Source organism: Callionymus lyra, chromosome 12 (assembly GCF_982586985.1).
Source record: "Callionymus lyra chromosome 12, fCalLyr1.hap1.1, whole genome shotgun sequence".
NCBI lineage: Eukaryota > Metazoa > Chordata > Actinopteri > Syngnathiformes > Callionymidae > Callionymus > Callionymus lyra.
Window position 1 is genome coordinate 26514525 of NC_141829.1, and position 21776 is coordinate 26536300.

At 37.0% G+C, this 21776-nt stretch overlaps 1 protein-coding gene across 1 annotated transcript; it reads left to right on the forward strand.

The window, feature by feature from the left end:
* Positions 1 to 185: 185 nt before the first annotated feature.
* stam2 (signal transducing adaptor molecule (SH3 domain and ITAM motif) 2) lies at positions 186 to 20488 on the forward strand. Its single transcript, XM_087803771.1, has 14 exons — positions 186 to 331; positions 3168 to 3252; positions 3362 to 3437; positions 4966 to 5061; positions 5840 to 5986; positions 9187 to 9253; positions 9410 to 9599; positions 10106 to 10200; positions 10343 to 10425; positions 10525 to 10612; positions 10710 to 10764; positions 12509 to 12647; positions 17342 to 17508; positions 18454 to 20488. The coding sequence occupies exons 1-14, from the start codon at positions 292 to 294 to the stop codon at positions 18653 to 18655; spliced, it is 1530 nt and encodes a 509-aa protein (XP_087659897.1). The 5' UTR covers positions 186 to 291; the 3' UTR covers positions 18656 to 20488.
* The last annotated feature ends 1288 nt before the right edge of the window (positions 20489 to 21776 follow it).

The window sequence follows — 21776 nt, forward strand, 5'->3', positions numbered from 1 at the left end:
TACATGTTATACTTTGGAGTACTCACAGCAGATAAGGGAAATTGAAATTATTCTATATATTTAAATTTAGTATATTTGACTAAAGTGTTATTAAGTGAGGTTGTAGTGAATAGACTTAAGAGCAGCAACACACGCACACATACGTTCCACGCACATCTCGTCAGGCTTTGTTCCGGACAACCTCATACCCGGAAGTGCAACCAGTGCTAGATGTTGTTTAGGTTCATGTTCCGTCACACTTGGATAACACTCACAGTCTGCCTCCTCCGTCCAAAACATTCCATTTAAAATATGCCTTTATTTGCCCAAAACCCATTCGATCAAGATGTGGGTGAGTGAAATGTTAATTATTACGGAAGAATGTACTTAAAGGCTAACTATAGTGTTAGCTAGCGTTAGCTTAGCATTAGTTAGTTGATAGAAACCTCTTGAAAGTTAAACTAAAGACTTACTGTTCTGTTGTAAATTATAACTTGTCACGCGTGTCTTGAGTTTTCGAACGTATTCCACCCGCTGTCTTAAGTTTCAGTTGTGGATATCGATCAATTATGTCAGTTGGAAAAAACAACGATCGGTATCTACTTTCTAATAGTCGAATAAATACAAACCATTGACATGACATGTGTTTGAATGCATCTTATTACAGTAACCTCTGAGTCACTTTGAGAAAATCCTAATATCCTAAACAAGATCAATCTTAAATCAAATGTTATTGTGTTGGTTCCCTTTAAAAAATGTCTTCGCACGTCAACACAACTACAACAGATCCAATGTAAGGTCACTGGATACGCTGAGTCAAGTTGAGTCATACTTGTCGGTTGGTTTTTGATAAAATCATTGAAGCCACATCTATATGTTTCTCTTGAAAAAACTATTTGAATTTATGAGTTGTGCATGGTCACCGTCATGTGTCACTCTGTGTCAGCTCAGGTTGTATTGGTATCAAATAAATAGGTCATTTGTTCGACTTCCTCCGTAAAGTAGGTTGAAGTCCAGGAATGTTCATACATGATATACTCTCTTTTGGATCTGCCAGGTAAAGTTAACTAACTAATGGAGAGTTTATAAGTCCATGGTGAAACTATATCAGCCTCTTTCTCAGTCAACTTATAGTTGTTTTTTTTTTGCCAAGGATAGGAATTGTTTTTCATTTTATTGTGAATTGTTTCATTGTTTAGTGTTGTTGTATTAACTATCAGTGCATATATTATAGTACATTTTACACATACAAGTAATCACTGTAAAGCTTTAATCTGACCAGAAAAAAAAACTTAAGCAGATCTTTTGTTTTGTCCCATAATTTATATATTTTTCTTTACTTTTTCAATTTATGTTATACAAATGTTTTAGTTTAACCTTATCATTGTTATATACCATTATGGTTTTTTAAACAAAAAATTCTTACCTTGCCATGCTATGCAACACTATTATTTCCTGCTATATAAATAAAAATTACTTACTTACTTACTTACTTACTTACTATTTTTTGTAATTATGGCAAATGGATGCGTGCAAAAGATTAACCAATATGGATTACAGATCAACTCATTTTTTGGTTGTACTCAATTTAAAGGGAAACTAATGTGTTTAAATATCTGTTATATTGATCTTGGACCTCAATTGTACTCATCTGTATGTCTCTTTGTACAAAACTCTCTGTTCATTTAAATATTTACATTAGAAAATGTGCTTATAACCGGCCCACTGAAAAGTCTTTGTTTTTCTGGATATGAAATCTTGTTCAGTTTAACCACTCCCACTCTTCTGTGATTGGTCAAACATCAAGGTTTGTCATCTTGTGTCATCAATCCTAGGAATCTTCACCTTGAAGGGAGTTGTTGTATAAACAAAGCAGGGCGTGATTACCACTGGTGGGAGGAGGATCGAAGTCCATTATTATGTAATGATGGGCTCCGCTCTCGTAATCTCTCGTTTGCCGAGATTCCGGATGGGGAGAACTTAATAACGAAACATCGTCATGAGAAACTGTATTTTGGAGAGGAAGACTTTAATATTTGAAACATGACAGTATGTCAGAAAAGTTTGGGTTTCACATTAGGTCTCTATACGCGTATTTCTGACGGCAGTTGAGGCACTTTTGCAATAGTTAGGCATTTAGTCACTTGCTTTGTGAGTTGTACTGTATGTTTCCACACGTGTTGAAGTTTGAAGTTTCCACACTTGACTTATTACAGTCAAAGATGTGTAGTCACGTAACTGATAATCAGTGTTAAAACTAGGCGCATTGTGTGACAACCAATTTCTATTCCATAAAAGTGAGGCAAAGGCTTTTAAATGGATGTATTGATAAAGTTTTCTGTTTTGTTTAAACGGCAACTAATGTGTTGACTTAATTGTCTCTTAAATTGATCTTGGAGCTCTATTGTACTCATCACTACGTGTCTGTTTGTATAAAACTCTCTGTTAAATCGAAATATTAACAAAAGAAAATTAGTTTAATCCCCGCTCACTGAAAATGCTTGGTTTTTCTAGAGATTAACTCTTGTTTACCATAACCACACCTACTCTGCTCTTTTTGGTCAAGCACCAAGGTTCCCGGAAGTCTCCACCTCCAAGCGACTGATTGTAAAAACAAAGTGATTACAGCTGACTGGAAACCGAAGCACATTATTGCATCATATTGGGCTTCACTTTCCTAAGCTCTCGTTCGCAACGATTTCAGACGGGGGAGAACTTTATAAATAATCTATTTGAGTTATTCAACATTTAATGTCTTCACAGATTACTGTTTGTGTGTGGGGACACTGTTTGTGTGTGGGTTTAGAGAGAAAACAAAAAGGCACAAGTCTTGAATGATGGAATGTATTTCAGAAGATTAAAAAATGATCTAACAATGTATTACTTAGCTTATATTTTTAGTGTGCAGGCATTAATCAAACGACCAAGAGACGAAAAGATTGCATTTGTATCATGCAAAATTTCAGTTAAATATAAGTTGAAACATATGTGACAACAACATGATGTTCTAAAGTGTTAAAGTTGTTATCCTTCCTCACTTTGGTCATGTTTGTTTTTCACACATTTACCCCTAAAATAAGTCTGATACGCTTGGATTGGCAACACGAATGTGTTGTAAGGGAAGCAGCTGAGAGCTCAGTTGAGTTTTCTCACTGGACCATATGTGTCCTTGTGTGCCATATTTCCAGAGAAGGCAACCAATGAAAACAACACAACAGACGACTGGGGACTCATTATGGACATCTGCGATCGGATTGGAACAACGCCCAATGGGTATGCTGGCAAAAGCAATCTTCAGTGCTAGTTTGAATGTGTGCTGTCTTGTTTGAAATGAGCTTGTAATTGTATCGGTCTAATCCTTTGGTGCTGTGTTTCCTCATAGATCCAAAGATGGTCTCAGATCCATCATGAAGAGAGTCAACCACAAAGTGCCCCATGTTGCAATGCAGGCCATCAATGTAAGTTTTTCAAAAATGCTGCTTCTGAAAAAGAAGTGACTAGGGCTGAGTATCGGATAAAAATCTCCGATACCAGCATTGATATCCATACATTCACTTCAATACCGGTTCCTGAATAACACTTTTTCCGATACTATTTTTATAGAATCAGGTCCAACAAAAAGAAAGCATTTCTCTTACAGCAAAAAAAACAGTGAATTTTATATAAATAGTGACAAATATATCTGATGATCACTGACTTGGTCTTACTTGAGAAGCATTTCGGTGCCACAAAAGAAGTTCGATACCCAGCCCTGGGAGTGATGTATGTTTCATGATTTCAGTTATTAGTCGTGCACTAGTACAAAAGTATGTAAAAGCTGAACTCCGTATGTCCAAGTCTAGAAGAAAAGCTGTCCAAATACTTCTTTCAGCTTCCTGTATCAATACTCTGTCTCACATTACCCATGTTTCATTTAAAATATTTACAAGGTAAGTTGGCAACCTAAACAGACTATATTTTTAGTGAATTATGGCAAGCAAAGGCCATGTTTTTGAGAAATTAATTTGAATAATGATTTTAAACATCTCTAATTATATCCATATTTAAATAATGAAAAATGCAGATCACAATTTGCCCATTTTAATTATAATAATGTGAGAGGCCTTTAAAGGCATGTAATGTGGATGGATACTGTGAAACACTTTAAGTAAAGCGTTCTACAAATATAAATGACTTGCTTACAGTTTAAGCATTTTAGCATATTTTATTGACTGAAAAAGTTGATCTCACTCCATTAATGAATGGAATGACTATTGCAAAAACAAAATGTGAATGTTTGTAAATGTGTGTATTTCAATTCACTGCAAGGCAGACCTATGACTCATTGTAGTTTCCATGCCAATCTTATATGAAATAAAAATGCATTGACATTCTTTATTAGACGGATATTGCTGTTCCTGGAGAGGGTCTGTTTGTTTGATGAACTCTGCTCTCAAGACTGCTCTGTGAACCACTTCAAATTATAATTATGCTGGAAGACGCAGTCACTCTTGGCTTATGCACTAAAACTATCTCTTAAGCGTTTACTATATTTTTCAAGAGCTATTTTGCAGAAATTCAGTCTAAAGTTTCATCAGTTACAACAAAAGGACACAATTATTTTATAATAATAGATTGGCTATATATGATGTTGTCTATGTAAAATAAAATATATTTTTTTATAATTATACTTTTTTATTTCATTTTCTTACTGGGGATGCGTGGACATGGAACCTATCCCAATTACTTCAGGAAACCAGATTATCTGTAGGAAAGCAACCCAAGCACTGGAGGAACATGCATATTCTATCAGAACAGACACCTTTTTAAGTCTCGCACTATAATTAAACCGGCTATCCTTTTGCTTTGAGTCCATAATGTTTACAATTCTTATATATTTACTCTTAAGTTAACTAACTATTTTATTCTGCCATTTCCTATAATATGCCATGTAGTTTGTTGTGCGATCAGAATGTAATTAAAACAAATGTTTTGTGTGTCTTGCAGTTGTTGAGTGCCGCTGTGTCAAACTGTGGCAAAATATTCCATTTGGAAATCTGTTCGAGAGAGTTTGCAAGTGAAGTGCGCACTGTATTGAGCCGGGTGAGTATAAGACATGTTCTGCAAAGTTAAATGACAATCAAGAGTTGGCATTTGGAAAGGAAAATGTATTTGAGAAGCTGTTGTTAGTAATGGGATTTGGCATTTCTGTGCAGACCACATGTTATTCCACTATCTATGATAATGCTAAATGAATCCATACTTGACTGTGTATGTGTTCCTACAGTGAACAGTATGTGTTCCAGCTGTGACAGCATACCATTTAATAGATGCTTGTGAAACTCTTTCTGCATTAGAAACCTTTTTTTCCGTCACAGTTGTGCTTGATCACTTGTATACATTCATTCATTTTCATCTGCATTTTCAAGAAACCATCAATACCTTTTTATCATTAATTTGAATGTATTGCTGATTTATTAATAAAGATAAATGTATCCTTTCTTCCGAACAGGATTTTTAATAAAATTAAATAAAAAAGTTACCAAATAATCCAATTAAAAAAATAAATGGTTGAGTCTGCTGAAAAGACACAAGTTGCTTGTAGTCTACACAAATGTACCAAATTATAAGTTTTTGTTGACCAAAAAGTTATGTAAAATAATACGGTCAAAAGGGGCCTTATTACGTATCCAGTTATCTACTTATTTACAGTTTCAATAAGACCTTTGAGCTCCAGAAAGTTATTATTGAATGAAGAGAACTGTGAAGAAATATGACTCATTTTAAAGAGAGTTGAAAGTACTCCACATGTGTATTTGTAATACATAATGGAGAATATTTGCAGAGAAAGCAAACGTTTGTTAACTGCTATGTTTTGCAGGCCCATATTAAAGTTTGTGACAAACTGAAGGCTCTAATGTCGGAGTGGGCTGATGACTTCCAGAAAGATCCACAACTTAGTTTGATTGGTGCCACCATCAAGTCTCTAAAAGAAGAAGGTATCACGTTCCCGTCCTCTTCAACACAGGTATTTCATCCCTTCCACATTTCCTTGTCCAAATTGTTAAATTAGTGTTTTTTATAATTATTCATTACATGATTTTAATACGAGATCAGAATGGTTTCAGGTATTAGGCAGGAATGTTTTGCCTGTCGTGGGATGTTTGCTGTGACTTCTGTCATTTTGATACAAGAATATGCCTCAACTAGAGATGAGACTGAATAATTGAAAAACGGATGATTTGGAAACATCCCATTTTGGCAAATGAATCTGCTCTTGAATGTGTGTTTGAAACCAAAACTAAACTAAAACGTATTAGTTTGATTATTTCAAGCACACAAAGCCTTCAAAGGCAGAATCTCTAACCATTAGACTATTCTTTAATGTCACACTTTAAAGGTCCTGTAGTGGTACATTTTCTGCTACTCAAATTAATTAATTAATTATTAATATTAGACGCTATTTGAATGATCACATTTCGAGATGGAAAGAGAGCTTCTCCAACTATGGAGAGAAAGCTTCTTTTATAGTTTTTAGTTCTGCTGAAAAGTCCCATCGTAGGACCAGAACTTGTTGGGTATGTGTTTTCAGTTCACTCCTCATTTTGTTCGTCAGTGGTTTGGTTTGGTTCTCCTGACCTGCTGGTCAAACAAATTGCATCCTGTTGGAGCGTTTTTATTTTCATACACCCATTATGTAAATAAGAATGTTTATGTTGGATGTACCATCAAAGTGTTAGAATTGAAATAAATCACAAGAGCAGATTGCATAGTGGAAAGTTCTCAACAACCAAAAGCTTGCATATAAGGGATGATCCGTGTCAGCATTTGATCAAAGATAAACAAAGTGCACATGTGTTCTCTGCAGACTGAGGTTTGCAGTATCACAGACAAGTAGAGATTCTTGTTTTCTGGAACAATGTAAGAGTCACTTTAGCCGGAGTCACACTCCTGGCTGCTGTTTGCTCAACAGCACACTGATTAAATATCATGCCTGCTGCTCTGCCTCACTATGTTTAATAACCTCAGCACTGGCACAAAAGTACAGACCAGTCATTGAAATACAAAAACATTGTATTCAAGTTGAACCCATTTATAATAAAGGTGAAACTCAACGTGCTGTGAATTACCTGGGTCTGCTATCATCTCAGATAGCATTATCATTTTCATGCTTATTGTCCATAGACATATAGTTGATAAAACAGTGTTGCTGAAATCTTATTATTATCACAATAGTTCACATAAATGATAAAAATAGTGAAATGGTAGATGCACATGGTCAGGGTTCGGCAACCTTGTGTACCGGGAGCCGCAAAACCCTTTTGAATTTAAAAATTAAATATAATTCCGTATAATGTTCAATTTCTTTGTTTGCCTTTTTGATGTATATAAATAAACTATAAATAAAACATCAGTTGGTGATCATTGACTAATTTTCTACTCTCACGTCAGCTAAGGGTTGGGATTATTTCTTTTGGGATCTGTCCTTTTTAGAGTTATAGACAAAAATGTATGTTCATTGTAATGTAGCGACTGGAGCTCAGTTGTCTTCATCTTAGTCCAAAAAGACACACAACAACATCGAAATACCTCCATACTGCTTGTCTGTAACGTCCCTCATGTATTGAAGCCTCGACATAAGAAGAATTGAAAAATACTTAAACAGGTCTATATTTTAGGCTTATTATGAGTGGATGATACCAGGCCGTCAGCCTAAATCTCTAATGTCGAGACTTCAATCCAAGAGGTACTTTACAGACGAGCAGAATGGAGATATTTGGACGTTTTTAAGTGTCTTTTTGGACAAAGATGAATTGAAGACAACTGAGCTCCAGTCTCTACATCAAAATGAACAAGCTATTTTGTTTAACTCTAAAAAGAACCGATTACTCTGAAATGAATCCCAACACTAAATTGACATGAGGGTGAATGAAAAATATGTGATATTTGAATATTGGATGAACTATCACTTTAAGCATTGATAATAATCATTACAATGTTTTGTACTGTATATTTACTGCAGTTGTTTAACTAAGTCATGGTTGTTTTTCTATTTTCTTATGTAAAGCACTATGTGACTCTGGAGGGTTATTTATATATATATTCATATACACCATAATAATTGTATCATCTTCATCATCATTATATTATTCTACTATCATTCAAACAATGCACAATACACAATAAAAGGACATTAAAAACTAAATGATTTGATATCAAACTTAACCTTATTAATAATGTACATGTTCTCGGCGAACGAGAGAAATACAATGATAACAAACGCATTTTTTTTATTTTTAAATTTGGATGGTGCAGTTTGTATTCAGTTGTACTCGATATAGTATAGTCTCGATATTGCGGTAATTAACTTCTCATTCAAAATTTTCCAAGAGATTTAAACAACTCATTATCTCTTTTATATAGTGTTTATTGTATAAGCTGCAGGGTCCTATAGAGGTCCAACATCCATTTAAGAGACACTTGTATCAACACATTAGTTGCACTTTAAATACGGCAGAAATTAATTTTACTAGAACCGAATCCGTTTAAAAGTTAATACCTTTTGTGTGTATCGTTTCATTATTTTTAAGGCTTTCATTTCTTAAGCTTGATTATTGAATTAAAACGCATTCTCTTCCGTCTTCTAGCGAATGTCGAGACAAACACATTAATCTAATCAGAAGCAATGTTTTGCCTCCTGGGTAAAAATGGAGGAAATGCAATTAAATGTATTTTCTTTAACCTTCAGAGAGGTTGCTTGTTGTTTAAAATGAAATACTTTATTTCCTTGAGGTGTTTTTTGTGATCCAAGTATTTTTGTGTTGTAACTAGGTGTTCATTTTTACACATAAAATGTAGTTGATGTGCCTCACTGGTGTTATTTATAGTGTTTTTCACATTCACAATCACTGTTCACAAGGCTTTTTAGTAATAGAAATATTTTTTTCTTCTCAGAACACAAACTTTTTCAGAATTACAGTATTCGTTACATATACTTGTAAAGCCAGTCTCTGAGTTTTAAGAGGATAATAAATTAAATTACACTATTCCGACACTGGGGGAGCCGGAAACAATTTCAAATTCTACGGTTTGGGGCTCAATATAACAAAAGTTTTATTTATTAAAATATAATAAAGAATTGTTTTTAAAAAGGTGTGTGATATGAGCAGCTCACTTTTGCTTTTCATCGACATTACTGACACCCACAACCTTTTTTTCTCCCCACAGGGATCCAGCACAAAGGTCAACACTCCTGCTGTAAGCAAAGCCTCGGGTGACGATGAATTGGCTAAAGGTACTTTTACTTCACATCAGCTTCACAAACAATTAAGTAATGTATTTCGTTCATGATTCTGTAATAAGCTGTTGCTCCCTGTTAATTCTCCCCGACACAGTCAAGAAAGCAAAATATTTGAATGGCTTTTAAACTTGAAACTGTTGTGTTTTCCAGCCATTGAGCTGTCCTTGCAGGAGCAGAAGCATGCAGAGACCCGGCCCATCACCTCTGACACGATGAATAACACAAATGGAGGTGTCGTGCAGGAGACCAGGAAGGTGCGGGCGTTGTATGACTTTGAAGCAGCCGAGGATAATGAGCTGACCTTCAAGGCTGGAGAGCTGATTCTTGTTCTGGATGACGGGTAACACCTGAATAATGACTCGGCTCTACTTAATACTGAAAATGTCAGTTATTTATGTCCCGAGTTCCTTTGAATCGATGAGTCATGCTTCCCTTTGAAACACTCATGATGTCTTCTAATGGTTGAAAGAGTCAATGAAGTGCTTGTGGTGATAAAATTCTTTTTTTTTCACTTCTCTTCTTCTTAAAGAGCCAGTAAAAAAAGTATTCTGCGATATATATCCTTAATGGGCTTGTCACATTTGTTTCCAATAGCATTCTGGAAAAAATATATACCAAATACAATTTAGTTTAAATGTCTTCATGTGTAATATTTACCAACATGTATCCAGTTTTTCTTCAATTCTCCTTTTTATTTCTCCAAAAGGACTTTCACTAAAGTCTTTCATCTTTTATTCATGCACTTTATGGACTGTTTAGATCAGAAATCACTTGTTTGTTCAGTCCAATTATGTGTTTTTGGGTATAAAAATAACTACCATTCTGGTCTTGTTTTCTTGATGGCAGTGATCCAAACTGGTGGAAGGGAGAGAACCACAGAGGAGTTGGACTTTTCCCCTCCAACTTTGTCACAAGCAATTTGAATAATGAGCAAGAGATTGGTGAGTGTGAGAATTTAATCTTTGAAAATAGAGTTGACTCTCTGTAAAGGGGCAAACGCTCTTCGTCCTCAGTTCAGTAAGCTTTATTTAAGTCTCATATAATGGCCTCGTTTTTTTTGTTTGTTTGTTTTTTCCATTCCAGTGGCTTATATTGAGAAGACCAGCAGCCCAGAGGAGTCGCTTGTTGAAGCCAAAGTGGAGCCAGAGCCTGTTTATATTGATGAGGTAGTTTTATTTTGAATATTCTGTTAATTAAATTTAATAATCAATGCAAACTATATTTTTTACTTCTTGACCTAAGACTACTATTTCTCTGCCGTGCAGGCAAAAATGGACCAAACACTGACGTTGCTGCAGAATGCTGACCAAGCAAATCTGGATCCTGACTCCCCAGAGTTGATCCAGCTGGAGGGTAGGAAGTGGTGACGCCTGCACTTTCTTTTTTTATTTTTCATGAGATGTTGTTTTTTTTTATCTCTTAAAGTGAATCCATGCTATTGTGCTCACAGGTGCATGTGAGCAGATGAACCCCATGATTGATGAGAGGCTTCAAGAGATTGACAGGTTATCTGTTTATTGTCTCTTTTTTTTCTTTTGTCCATTTTGTCTTGTACAAACTGAATTCCCATCCAAAAATGTACCAGTCTAGATGTTTTCCTCAACATAAGGATTTCTGCAATATCTGTGTTTAGCAGGGATAATGACCTTATCAAACAAAAAATGGAATACACACTCTCGGAGCTATATTTTTAATTCTGCAAATCAATAAAAAGGAAGTAAATCATTTCCATTTGTAAAGCACCTTTCACAGACAATGGTCACAGATCACTTAAACAATAAAACAATACACAGTTAAATGCATACAAATTAAAAAACTTCAAAAGGCCAAGACAACACAGTGACAAACATAGCAGCCCCAAGAAAATTAAGAAAAATAAATTGGTCTTAAGATGCTACTTGAAGGAGTCAGTAGATCCATCAAACACAAAGACAGAGGAAGATTGTTCCAAAGCTTAGGAGCAACAGCCTGGAAGGATTTCTCTCCTCTGGTCCTGAACTGTGTGCCAGGAACCATCAATAGATTCTAAACCAAAGACCTAAGAGTCCGAGCTGGGGTGTAAGGCTGGATCAGATCACTGATGTAAGGAGGAGCCTGACCATGAAAGTAAGAACCAGAATTTTGAAACTGATCCTGAGAGAAACTGGCAGCCAATGCAGAGTTTTAAGGATCAGAGAAATGTGAGTTTTTCTACCAGAGTAGGTCAGAATTCACGCTGCAGAATTTTGTATTAACTGCAGGTGAGACAGCTCCTTCTTGTTAAGACACGAAAATAAACTCTAAGCGAGAAGACGCAAACGCATGCATGAAATATTTTCAGACCTGAATCAGACTATTCTCTACCCTGAGGAAAATTCTAAAGTGCATGTGGTGATGCCGCTGTTTCCAAATAAGTGTTTAAAAATGTAGACTATATCCACATAATGCTTATTTTTAGTAAGAAAGTATGAACTGTATTCTTGTACAAAATGTAAAAGGCATAGCATAAGTCTATTTGACAATTAGTCAATGGTATTAAACAGACGTTGTTATCTTATTTATGATCTGCTCCAATATGAAGCAATTGTGTTGGAAACTTGCATTCAGCAGAACAGTGACGTGTGTGAACAGACATACAAATGAAAAATGTCAACAAGCCTAGTGGATGATTTATTTAGTGGTTTTGGGAAATTTTGTACTGAAATGGTCTCTGGATCTATTGCTTCTTCACTCGCACGGATGAGATAATTGCTTTTATTTTTATTTTTAGAAATGGTGCCTAATATGCTCATCATTCCTCAGTACTGATAATGCTCCTACAATATCTTGACTGCTTTCAGGAGAAGCATGATCTCAGTGTTGAATATAAACAACGTGCCTGCCGCCAACCAGAAAAATGATTTCTCACCCTCATATTTGAATCTTGTGCTCATGATCAAAAGTTAATGGCCATAAAGGCAGGAAGGAACAACTATTGATCAGAAAACAAGTAATTATTTATGCCCTTTTCCATACAGTTTTCTGAGCCAGTCAATTGATATTGAGAAGCGGATGATTAAATTGTGTTTTATTTTTTAATTATCTAGAAATGGACCCTGTTGCATTCAAATTATCAACGTCAATGTTGAGATTAGAAACCTACAGAAACAAGGCAGCATCTTCTTCAAAAATGACCAGGTTCTCTAGCAACAGTGGCCAGCTGGTCTCGTGTGTGAATAAGATTGTTTTTTCTCTCCATTCATTCTCTCCGTGTTTGTGTGTGTATTATAGGAAACACTCGGAGCTTTCGGAGTTGAATGTGAAGGTCTTGGAGGCGCTGGAACTTTACAACAAGCTCATGCACGAAGCACCGTTCTACTCTGCGTACTCAAAGATGCAGACACAGTATGCACCAGCTGCTCCCAGGCAGGTCAGTGCTTAAGGTTTTTTAATCTAATCTAATCGGAAGGACGAATATTTTGTTAATGTAACACAACAAAAAGTGGAAAGAATGATTTTCAAAAGGAACATGATTTTAAGGGGAAGTAAAGAAATTTCAGGTCTTTTAGAACTATAAGGTAACATATCTGTGAATGAACTATTTCTGAATGATGTCAATTAGACTGATATGTAAAAAAGAATATGTGAAAAATGTATTTTTGATTATTTAAATCACTCTTGTGAGCGTCTAGACTTGGACCATGCTGGTCTAAATCGTCATCTAAATAAATGTCTACATAGCTTCTCTGGGCTGAAATTAATGTTGTGTGGTCATTGCACGGCAGCCATCCTCCCGTGTCCTGTCAAGCGTGCTGAGTCAATAAACCGCAGCGAGTCATGCATAATTAAATTGCTGCTTCATCCAAAGCTTGATTGACAGTTCAAGTGTGAAGGCTGGAGGTGTTGAAGGGAAGGTGTTTCACTCATCATCAGTCCTGCTTTCTGTCCACTGCCCTCTATGTTTGAAGTGGGGGTGAAGTTATATTTACATTTTAGATCATTTATGGGTTGAAAAAAATGTAATACAGTTTTGTTTTTGTTTTTTAAATAAGAATCTACATTATATCCCAATTTTGGTTCGACAGAAAACTCGGCGTGGTTATGTGTGATGCTCCTTCTCATTGATTTCCATTGTAAAGGGAAATTATAGAGGAAAATACAGCGAAAAAAGCGTAATTGTAAGCTATTTTATTTATTTATCTATTTATGTATTGTATGTGTTGAAAATGATGAATATTGAAGTCTTCCTCTCCAAAATGCAGTAAGTCCCTCATCATGACTACGTTTTGAAGTTATTAGAATAGAATAGAATAGAAAAGCTTTATTCATCCCCAGAGGGGAAACACACTTTCACAACAGCGCAGTTGGAAAAAAAAAAAAAATAAAGTGCAAGGAAAAAAGAAATAATAAAAGAGATAATACAAAATAAAATAAAAACGATCTTAAGAATATACAAATTATTTAAAAAATTAGAAATTTGACACTATTAACAAAATAAAATAGAATAAAAATAAAATAAAATAGAAATAAAAACGGAAAAAAATAAAATAAAAAACACACGAGAAGAAAAACACACTACGGATTAGCATCAGGATATTTAAAGTAGAGAGTTAAATATCCTGACACCAGTTGGGATGAAGGACCTTCTATAACGCTCCGTCCTACACTGGGGGTGCCTGAGCCTGCCACTGAAGGAGCTGGCCAGCTCCTCCACAGTCAGGTGCAGTGGGTGAAGAGCGTTGTCCCTGATGGAGGATAGTCTGGAGAGTGTCCTCCTCTCTCCCACCTCCTCCACCGAGTCCAGCGAGCGGCCCAGGACAGAGCCGGCCCTTGTGACCAGCCTGTTCAGTCTCTTCCTGTCCCGGTCCGTGCTGCCTGCTCCCCAGCAGACCACAGCGTAGTGGATAGCAGAGGCTACCACAGAGTCATAAAAGGTCCTTAGTAGTGGTCTGCACACTCCGAAGGACCTCAGTCTCCCCAGGAGGTGGAGGCAACTTCGGCCCTTCTTATACACGGCGTTCAGTTCAGTTTATTGTTGAGGTGAACACCCAGGTATTTGAAGCTGTCCACCAGCTCAATGTCCGAGCCCTGGATGCTCACCGGTTGATGTGGTGGGGACTTTTTCCTGAAGTCAATCACCATCTCCCTTGTCTTACCAGTGTTTAAGCAAAGGTAGTTGCTCTCACACCAGTCAACAAAGTCCTTGATGACTGACCTGTACTCCAGCTCGCCCCCCCCCAGACACGCAGCCCACAATGGCCGAGTCGTCGGAAAACTTCTGGAGGTGACAGCTGCTGGAGTCATAGGTAAAGTCCGCCGTGTAGAGGGAAAAAAGGAAAGGTGACAGCACTGTCCCTTGAGGCACCCCGGTGCTGCAGATGGTCACCTCGGACCTGCAGTCCTGCAGCCTCACATACTGCGGCCTGTTGGTGAGGTAGTCCATCGTCCATGCTGCCAGCTGTGTCCCAACTCCTGCGTCCTCCATCTTCTTCCTTAGCAGCGCCGGCTGGATGGTGTTGAAAGCACTTGAGAAGTCAAAAAACATGACTCTCACAGTGCTACCGGCGGCTTCCAGATGAGTCAGTGCCCGGTGCTGCAGGTAGATGACGGCGTCGTCCACCCCCATCTTTGGCCTGTAGGCGAACTGCAGCGGATCCAACGCAGAGCTCACCGTCGTGCGTAGCTCGCGGAGTACCAGCCTCTCCAAGGTCTTCATCAGATGGGAGGTCAGGGCGACTGGTCTGAAGTGGCTCGGCTCCTTCGCGTGTACCGCCTTGGGAACCGGAACCACACAGGAGGTCTTCCACTGGACCGGGACCTTCTCCAGTTTGAGGCTCAGGTTGAAGATGTGTGTGACCAACTCACAAAGTTGATCAGCACAGCTGATAAAGTTAATAAAGTTCTCCCCTGTCTGAGATGTTGGCGAACGAGAGGTTACGAGTCCATTATGACGTAGTAATTGTCTTCGCTCATCCTCTAGCCAGCTTTAATCACGCCCCGCTTTGTTCATACAACAAGTGCCTTGGAGTTGGAGACTTCCGGCCCCGATGTGTGATAAACCTTTGGCTGCCTGTCTTCACACGTTTGCGTCTGGCCATCCAGATTGAGCAATAGCCAGACAAGAATCCTTACTAAAGATTGAGGGTTGACATTAAAAGAAATGCACCACCCTGGTGAAAATATTTCACGGAATTGTTTGGTCTAAAGCTGGATATACCAGTTCACCCAGACTCGGGTTAGTCCCCTACCTCCACCTCATTTATTACTGACCTTGTTACGTCATAGTGCAGCTAGAGGACTTTTATTTTGCTCTATTGATGCTATTGATTTTTTTTTTTTTTAGGTGAAGCCGCATTTTTTTTTGGTGCTCAGCTGGACCATTGAAGCAGTAGATTTCCATCCTGACTGCCTCACACTCAGCCTGTGTTAGCCTGTTCTCTTCCCTGGAGAGACAGATGCTGCCTCTGTGTTTCCTCACTGCTGATTGATGTCACTTTCTCCCCAGAGATGTCAGTGCCTTATTCATTGAGCAGGTTCACTCTGGGGAGACCAGCTCTGCTTCTCTGTTTACCCTCCATCATGTCTCTTCTTGCTCAGCCTTCTTCACAGCAAAAAATCCAACGTTATTTGTGTTCATGTAGGATTCTGTTCAACTAGTGGGATCATGTTCATTTAAGAACATTATAATAAGGGCGATGACAAAACAGCAAACAGTCTTTAACAGAAAGTGTGAGTCTGATAGTGATATTAGCTTTCTTGTCAGGGATGTTCAATCTGTCTTCCTTCCCTAGACATTTTTATCAAATAATTTTAACTCTTATTTGATTTCTCTGTATAATGCTTCACATCAATTATATGTTCCTTTGCTTATATTATACACTGGAATCTTTATACAGCATGTCTCAAAATCAACATCATCAGCGGGCCACATGAAATGACTTGGCTGGTCATATGTGAGTGATGATCTTGAGTTGGACAAATGGAAGTTAGATGTATGTGCATATAGTTCAAAATGAAGAAGAAGCGTGCTCAACCAGATAATCTTTGGAAATGATTCCAACGGTAAACATAAGTCACCTCCTATCCACCCAGCCATTCATCTATCCATCCATCCGTCCAACCACTTTCCAGAATTCTTCTTCTCAGGTGTCATCCAGTAAAGCAAAGATAGGCCAACATGTGTAAAACTACTAAAATGTTAACCAGATAGATGTCATAGTAAATGCATAATTGTAGAAAAGTACCAATAGTGCTCACTACATAGATGTACCTGACCCTCAATAGTATACAAGACATATTCACCTTAAGAAGGACTCGAGTAACTTAATTATTTATTAACGAGGACGACTCCTCTTAATAAAGTCGAAGAGTTTCCTCCAAGACTTGCAAATTCCATGAGGAATTCAGCTATGAGGATGTTTTTGAGTATCATAAGGTCAATGTGTTAAGACAAAAATATGTTTTGGCCTAAGAGCCTGGAGAACGGATTGTGTAATGTGAATGAAAACTTAACTTTTATAGCTTTTGCTGTTTGTTTGTTGAGTTTGAAAATAAACTGCGGTGGTTGCTGTTCACTCGCCTCAAGAAATCTACAAGTTTAGACTCGTCTTGTCTGAAGCAATTGCTGCCACATGTGGATATAGATGTGATCCGACAGAATGACTGTGTGGCAGTTTCTTTCTTATTGAATGTCAAATCCATTTTTTTCAGCATTCAATCTCCTGCTGCTCCAGCAGTTGCTCATGGACCAGAAATAATAAGCCAACTTAATGTGAGCTGTATGTCTTTAGATACTATTTTTTCATTAGAATTAGAATCACAACATGTTTATTGCCTGTAATGTAAAAACAACACAGGTTATATTTGTTGTGCGTAAGTACAGAATGGAATGAACTAATTAAAATCCAATAAAATAAAATACAAGTACATTAAAGTGGTTAAATACAGATTGAATAATGAAATAAAATCACTTTGTGATTATGATCCAGACAGCACTACCTAGATAATATAAAATATGCACTTTCATCAAATGCTTAATTTCACATTTCAAGTTGTTTGCCAAACCAGACTGTAATTGTATATACAGAACTATGAAGTGACACAATACTCTTGCTGTATTTGCAGGGATACCCAGGGCCTGCTGCGACACCTTACATGCCAGTAGCAATGCCTCAGGTTCCAGGAACTCAACCCTACACTCTGTCTACTGACCAACCTGGATCTCTACATGTCATGGCCTCCAATATATCTGCACCCCCCAACAGTCAGGCTGCTCAGCCTCCTTACATGAGGTAAATTGTTCTATTGTGGAGTTTTGTCTTCTTTCCAGGGATTGTGCTGGACTGTTTCATCTTCGTTTTGAGCCTAAACTCTCAACTCATAGATGTCAACAAACAAACGCAAGATAAAATATATATTTTAGAAAGTAAATAAAATAAATAAAGAGGGAAGACATTGGGGCAGGTATTGTGAATGTATTTATGGGCTTCATCAGAGATAATTAAAGTACATTGAAAGTGATTATTGTAACAAGAAATATATTTATTTTACATAAGTTTAAGAACTACTTGAATGGCAATGAGTTTAGAACATTGTATTTGTTGATTCTTCCACACATGGTGTCTTCTGCCTCCCCTCCAGAAACAACTTTAGTTGTAATGTATATGGTAACAATGAACTTATAATACACAATAACTGTGTTTGAATGAGTTGGTATTGATACAAACTTTGTTAATAATGTACAGAGCCAGGAGTATAGCGACCTGAACGTCTTTAAATGTTATTTAAACATACATAAAGAACAAAACAGACGTAGAGGAAATTTCCATCAATCATATGTTAAAACTATACGTTACTTTACTTAAATGAAGAACCATTTCTTTAAAGACATGCATTTGAACCTAGAACTTCACACCATAGAACTGGAAGAATACTAGACTGGAGATACACAATAACAGCACATCATATAAGGAAATACAACTCGCTAAATAATGAAACATGACTAACATAAACAATAGCATACATAAGGACAAAAAGTATTGATAAAATATAACAACAACAACAACATTGAACTTAGATGATATTTAGATATATTTGGTGAAATACACAAGTGACCATAATACTAAACCAGTAGCAAGTATTAATATATGTTCCTCCATGTTGTTAATGGTAAATGTGTCGAGTATAAGTAAAGCAATGTGTCTTGTTCCATCAACATTCTATTATTTCCTTCACAGCCCTGCTGTTAACACACAGTACATTAGCCAAACCCCTGGAGCTCCATATCCACCCCAGGGAGGTGTACCCATGGACATGTCGACCTACCATAACGCCAACATGCCTCCCATCTCCTACCCCGTCAGCAGCCCTCCTCTGCAGCCCCCGTCTCAGCACCAGCAGCAGCAGCAGGCGCAGTATTATCAGCAGCCTCTTCTGTGAAACTCATTTAATATTTTGTTAAGATATTTCATTTTTTTCTTGTCTGTGTCTGAGAAATTCTGGGTCTTTAAACATGCTCATTATAAAGCATTTATTATATCATATCAGGAAATCATGAAGGAAGAGACAAAAAAGTAATTAAATAAAAACTGAATGTTTTGTCTTAATCGAGGGCAGATGCAACCTGTGGCGCAAGAATTATATAAAAACTATTTTTGTAGTTAAAATGGACAACTTTTTTTGTTTATTTCTCTTCTGTGCCGAAGATGTCAGCAGTAGCCACCATCTGTTAATGACACTGGATCATTGAATCAACATTTGACAATATCCACTTATATCCATATGACATGTCAAAGCTTTCCAAATGAAAGTATGTGGTATAGAGTCTCTAGTCAACACGTGACCATCTTTTAGTTGTATTTTATCAAACATTGATGTTGTCTCTTCCAGATTAAGTTGCCTTTTTGTCTAAAATACATTGAACTTGACATGTTTTCATAAGGTCTCAACAGAAAGGTTACAGTCACTAGCAGGAGTTCGAATAGCTGCTACTATGCTCATCATTTAGTTAGTAAGCATCACTTTGGTTGAGTTTGTCTCCTAAGTCTAACAGAAACACTTTTTTGAATCTTGCTCAGAATGAAAGTTGGTATGATCCATACGCCATGTGTGACAAGTTAAAAAGATGTGTAGTGTCTATACAATAATACAATTTGTCACTGAAGGGCAAACGAAGAATGTAGTTGTGTAATGTACTAGTGTACACAATTTTAGGGGAAATGGGAGAGGCTTTGAATAAAAGTCACAACAATGATATTTCTTTTCTTAATGCCTAATAGATTCTCCTGCCTGAGCCAGCACAATAAGAATGTTGACTTCTTATCAGGCTGAGTCTCACCTGCTTTACATTTTTAGAAAGGAGTGGGCTATATTCGCACTTGGAAAGTTAAATGAATCTACCTTGACTACAAGGCTTCACGGTTAATGGTCTTTATTAACAAATCAAAGCATTGACCTCCAAAATACATAAAGTTCTGATCATTTCTGTGCAGGGTAATTCTCAGGGGGAAACCAAAAAGGATAATTTGTTTTTGTCACTATGATCACCATGAACATATTGACACATCTGAGCATCTGGGCTTTATTTCCATCATGTTGTCCTGATATTGATTGAAACCGTTCTTCCACAAGATGGGTCTAGGGCTTGGATTGTCATACCTTCATCTCTTCTCCCTTCCTTCTACACCAGCACATGTCAGATGCTTCAATATTGATTATTTTCTACATCATGTCACTGCCTTGGTTCAGATTCTACGGTCACTTTTGAAATATTTAAGACATATTTTTACAGTTGAAATATGTATGTATAATCTCTGCCTGTCCAGTGTCCTTTTTCTTGGCTTTGATGATTCACTTCTCTTTCCAATGCAAGAGAATCATCTTTGGTGACCTAAACAACATCATCCCTTGTTTTTTGATTGGTATATATATATATATATATATATATATATATATTTTGGGGGAAGTGTATGAGTGAAAAGGAAAAGTAAGTAGTAAAATCATGTCAGCGCTGTTGTGGCCTCGCACTAGATGAATTGTTCAATCAAGAAGAGTGGTTGCTTTTACTATTGATCACCTTATCTTTGTAAACATTCATGTACCACTGGATGCCTTCTTCTATAAAAACCCAAATCTTTTCCAGATTTGGCTGGTTATGTATAATTATATATATTTAAGATATTCCTTGCAAATGTCCTCTATCTCGTATACGACGTCTGCTTTTCTAACAGCATCACTCAAATGTTCTTTGCAATAAAAATAAATCAATCAAAATGTCTCTCTGTATTTACTCTACACTTCACTGGTCGTCATCTTTGCCACAGAACATAGTTAATTCATGAGCTTGGCCTTTTTATACTCCCTGATCTTTAACGTGATCTGATTATCCACCAGGGATCCTTCCCGGCTCTCTGCAGGTCTGACCCCGGCACCACATCAGACCTGCGGCGAGCTGCAGGGCTGGAACTGCAATTTACACAGCAGGTGACTTTGAATGCATCTTGTACACATACACGACATTACCCTGAAAAAAATCAATTTATCCACTTTTACACCTGGTTTCTTTGCATTATTTCAAAACGTTTAGGTTTTATTTTTATAGTAGAAAGTTAGCAAAGTTACTGTCGTACAGAAAGAAAGCTGCTGTTTCACTTCCTGCATCCTTTCTTTGTGTCTGGTTGAGTTCTTTAAATTGTACGTGTGTTTTATTGTCACTCATTACTGACCCTACGGTCACAGATAGAAAATTAATGAATTCCAAAAACGGTTATCTGTATGCTATCTTACTAACAGTGACAGCATACATTTTGTGCCACTTACTCAGGGGAGGGGATGGATAATGGGATTAGAATAGAGGGAAGGGTTTTGCAGACATGTTAAGAGTCTGCTTATGAACACAAATATTCAACCATAATTTACTGTCCCAGTGTATATGTATATATATATATATATATATATATATATATACTGTATATGTATGTATGTATTTGTGTGTGTATGTGTGTATATATATATATATATATATATATAATGTATATAGAGTGGTCCGAGTGTGACGGTGATTAGTCAGGTGAATTAAATAATATTTGTTTGTTTTTTTCTATGTGTTGCCTTACATCACTATTGCATATTCTTAAATATTCGTAGTGCAGAGTCGCTCCTAGTGGCCATTAACCAAGAAAGTTAGACAGAATGTTATCTTAGAATTCCCCCTAAAGGGAAGAACATCCCAGTAAAGATAAAGCTATTCTGAACGAATCTCAATCTAGGCGCTTTAATTAAATGTATATATATTTGTCCTTAATGTTCTATATTTAACGAAAAGTGTTAAACCCCGGAATAAATCTCAATAATCAAATACGAATGGATCCAGAATGTCATGTGCACCTGAGAGCTCTGTGGTCACGTGACCGCAGCATCATTGAAGATGCTGGAGTTGAGGTGGGCGGGGCCAGTGAGGTGCGTCCACGTCCTTATGTCACTTGTTCGGACTGGAGCAGCATCAGCATCTGTGCAGCATCTCCGTCCAGGAAAACTGTTCGTTCTGCTTTACATTTTTTCT

Bases quoted from the DNA above. Each gene is read 5' to 3' on its own strand.
- stam2 (XM_087803771.1), top strand. From the start codon at position 292: ATGCCTTTATTTGCCCAAAACCCATTCGATCAAGATGTGG. The intron at 9,254-9,409 runs GTACTTTTACTT...TGTGTTTTCCAG, and splicing joins TGACGATGAATTGGCTAAAG to CCATTGAGCTGTCCTTGCAG. The intron at 17,509-18,453 runs GTAAATTGTTCT...TTTCCTTCACAG, and splicing joins GCTCAGCCTCCTTACATGAG to CCCTGCTGTTAACACACAGT.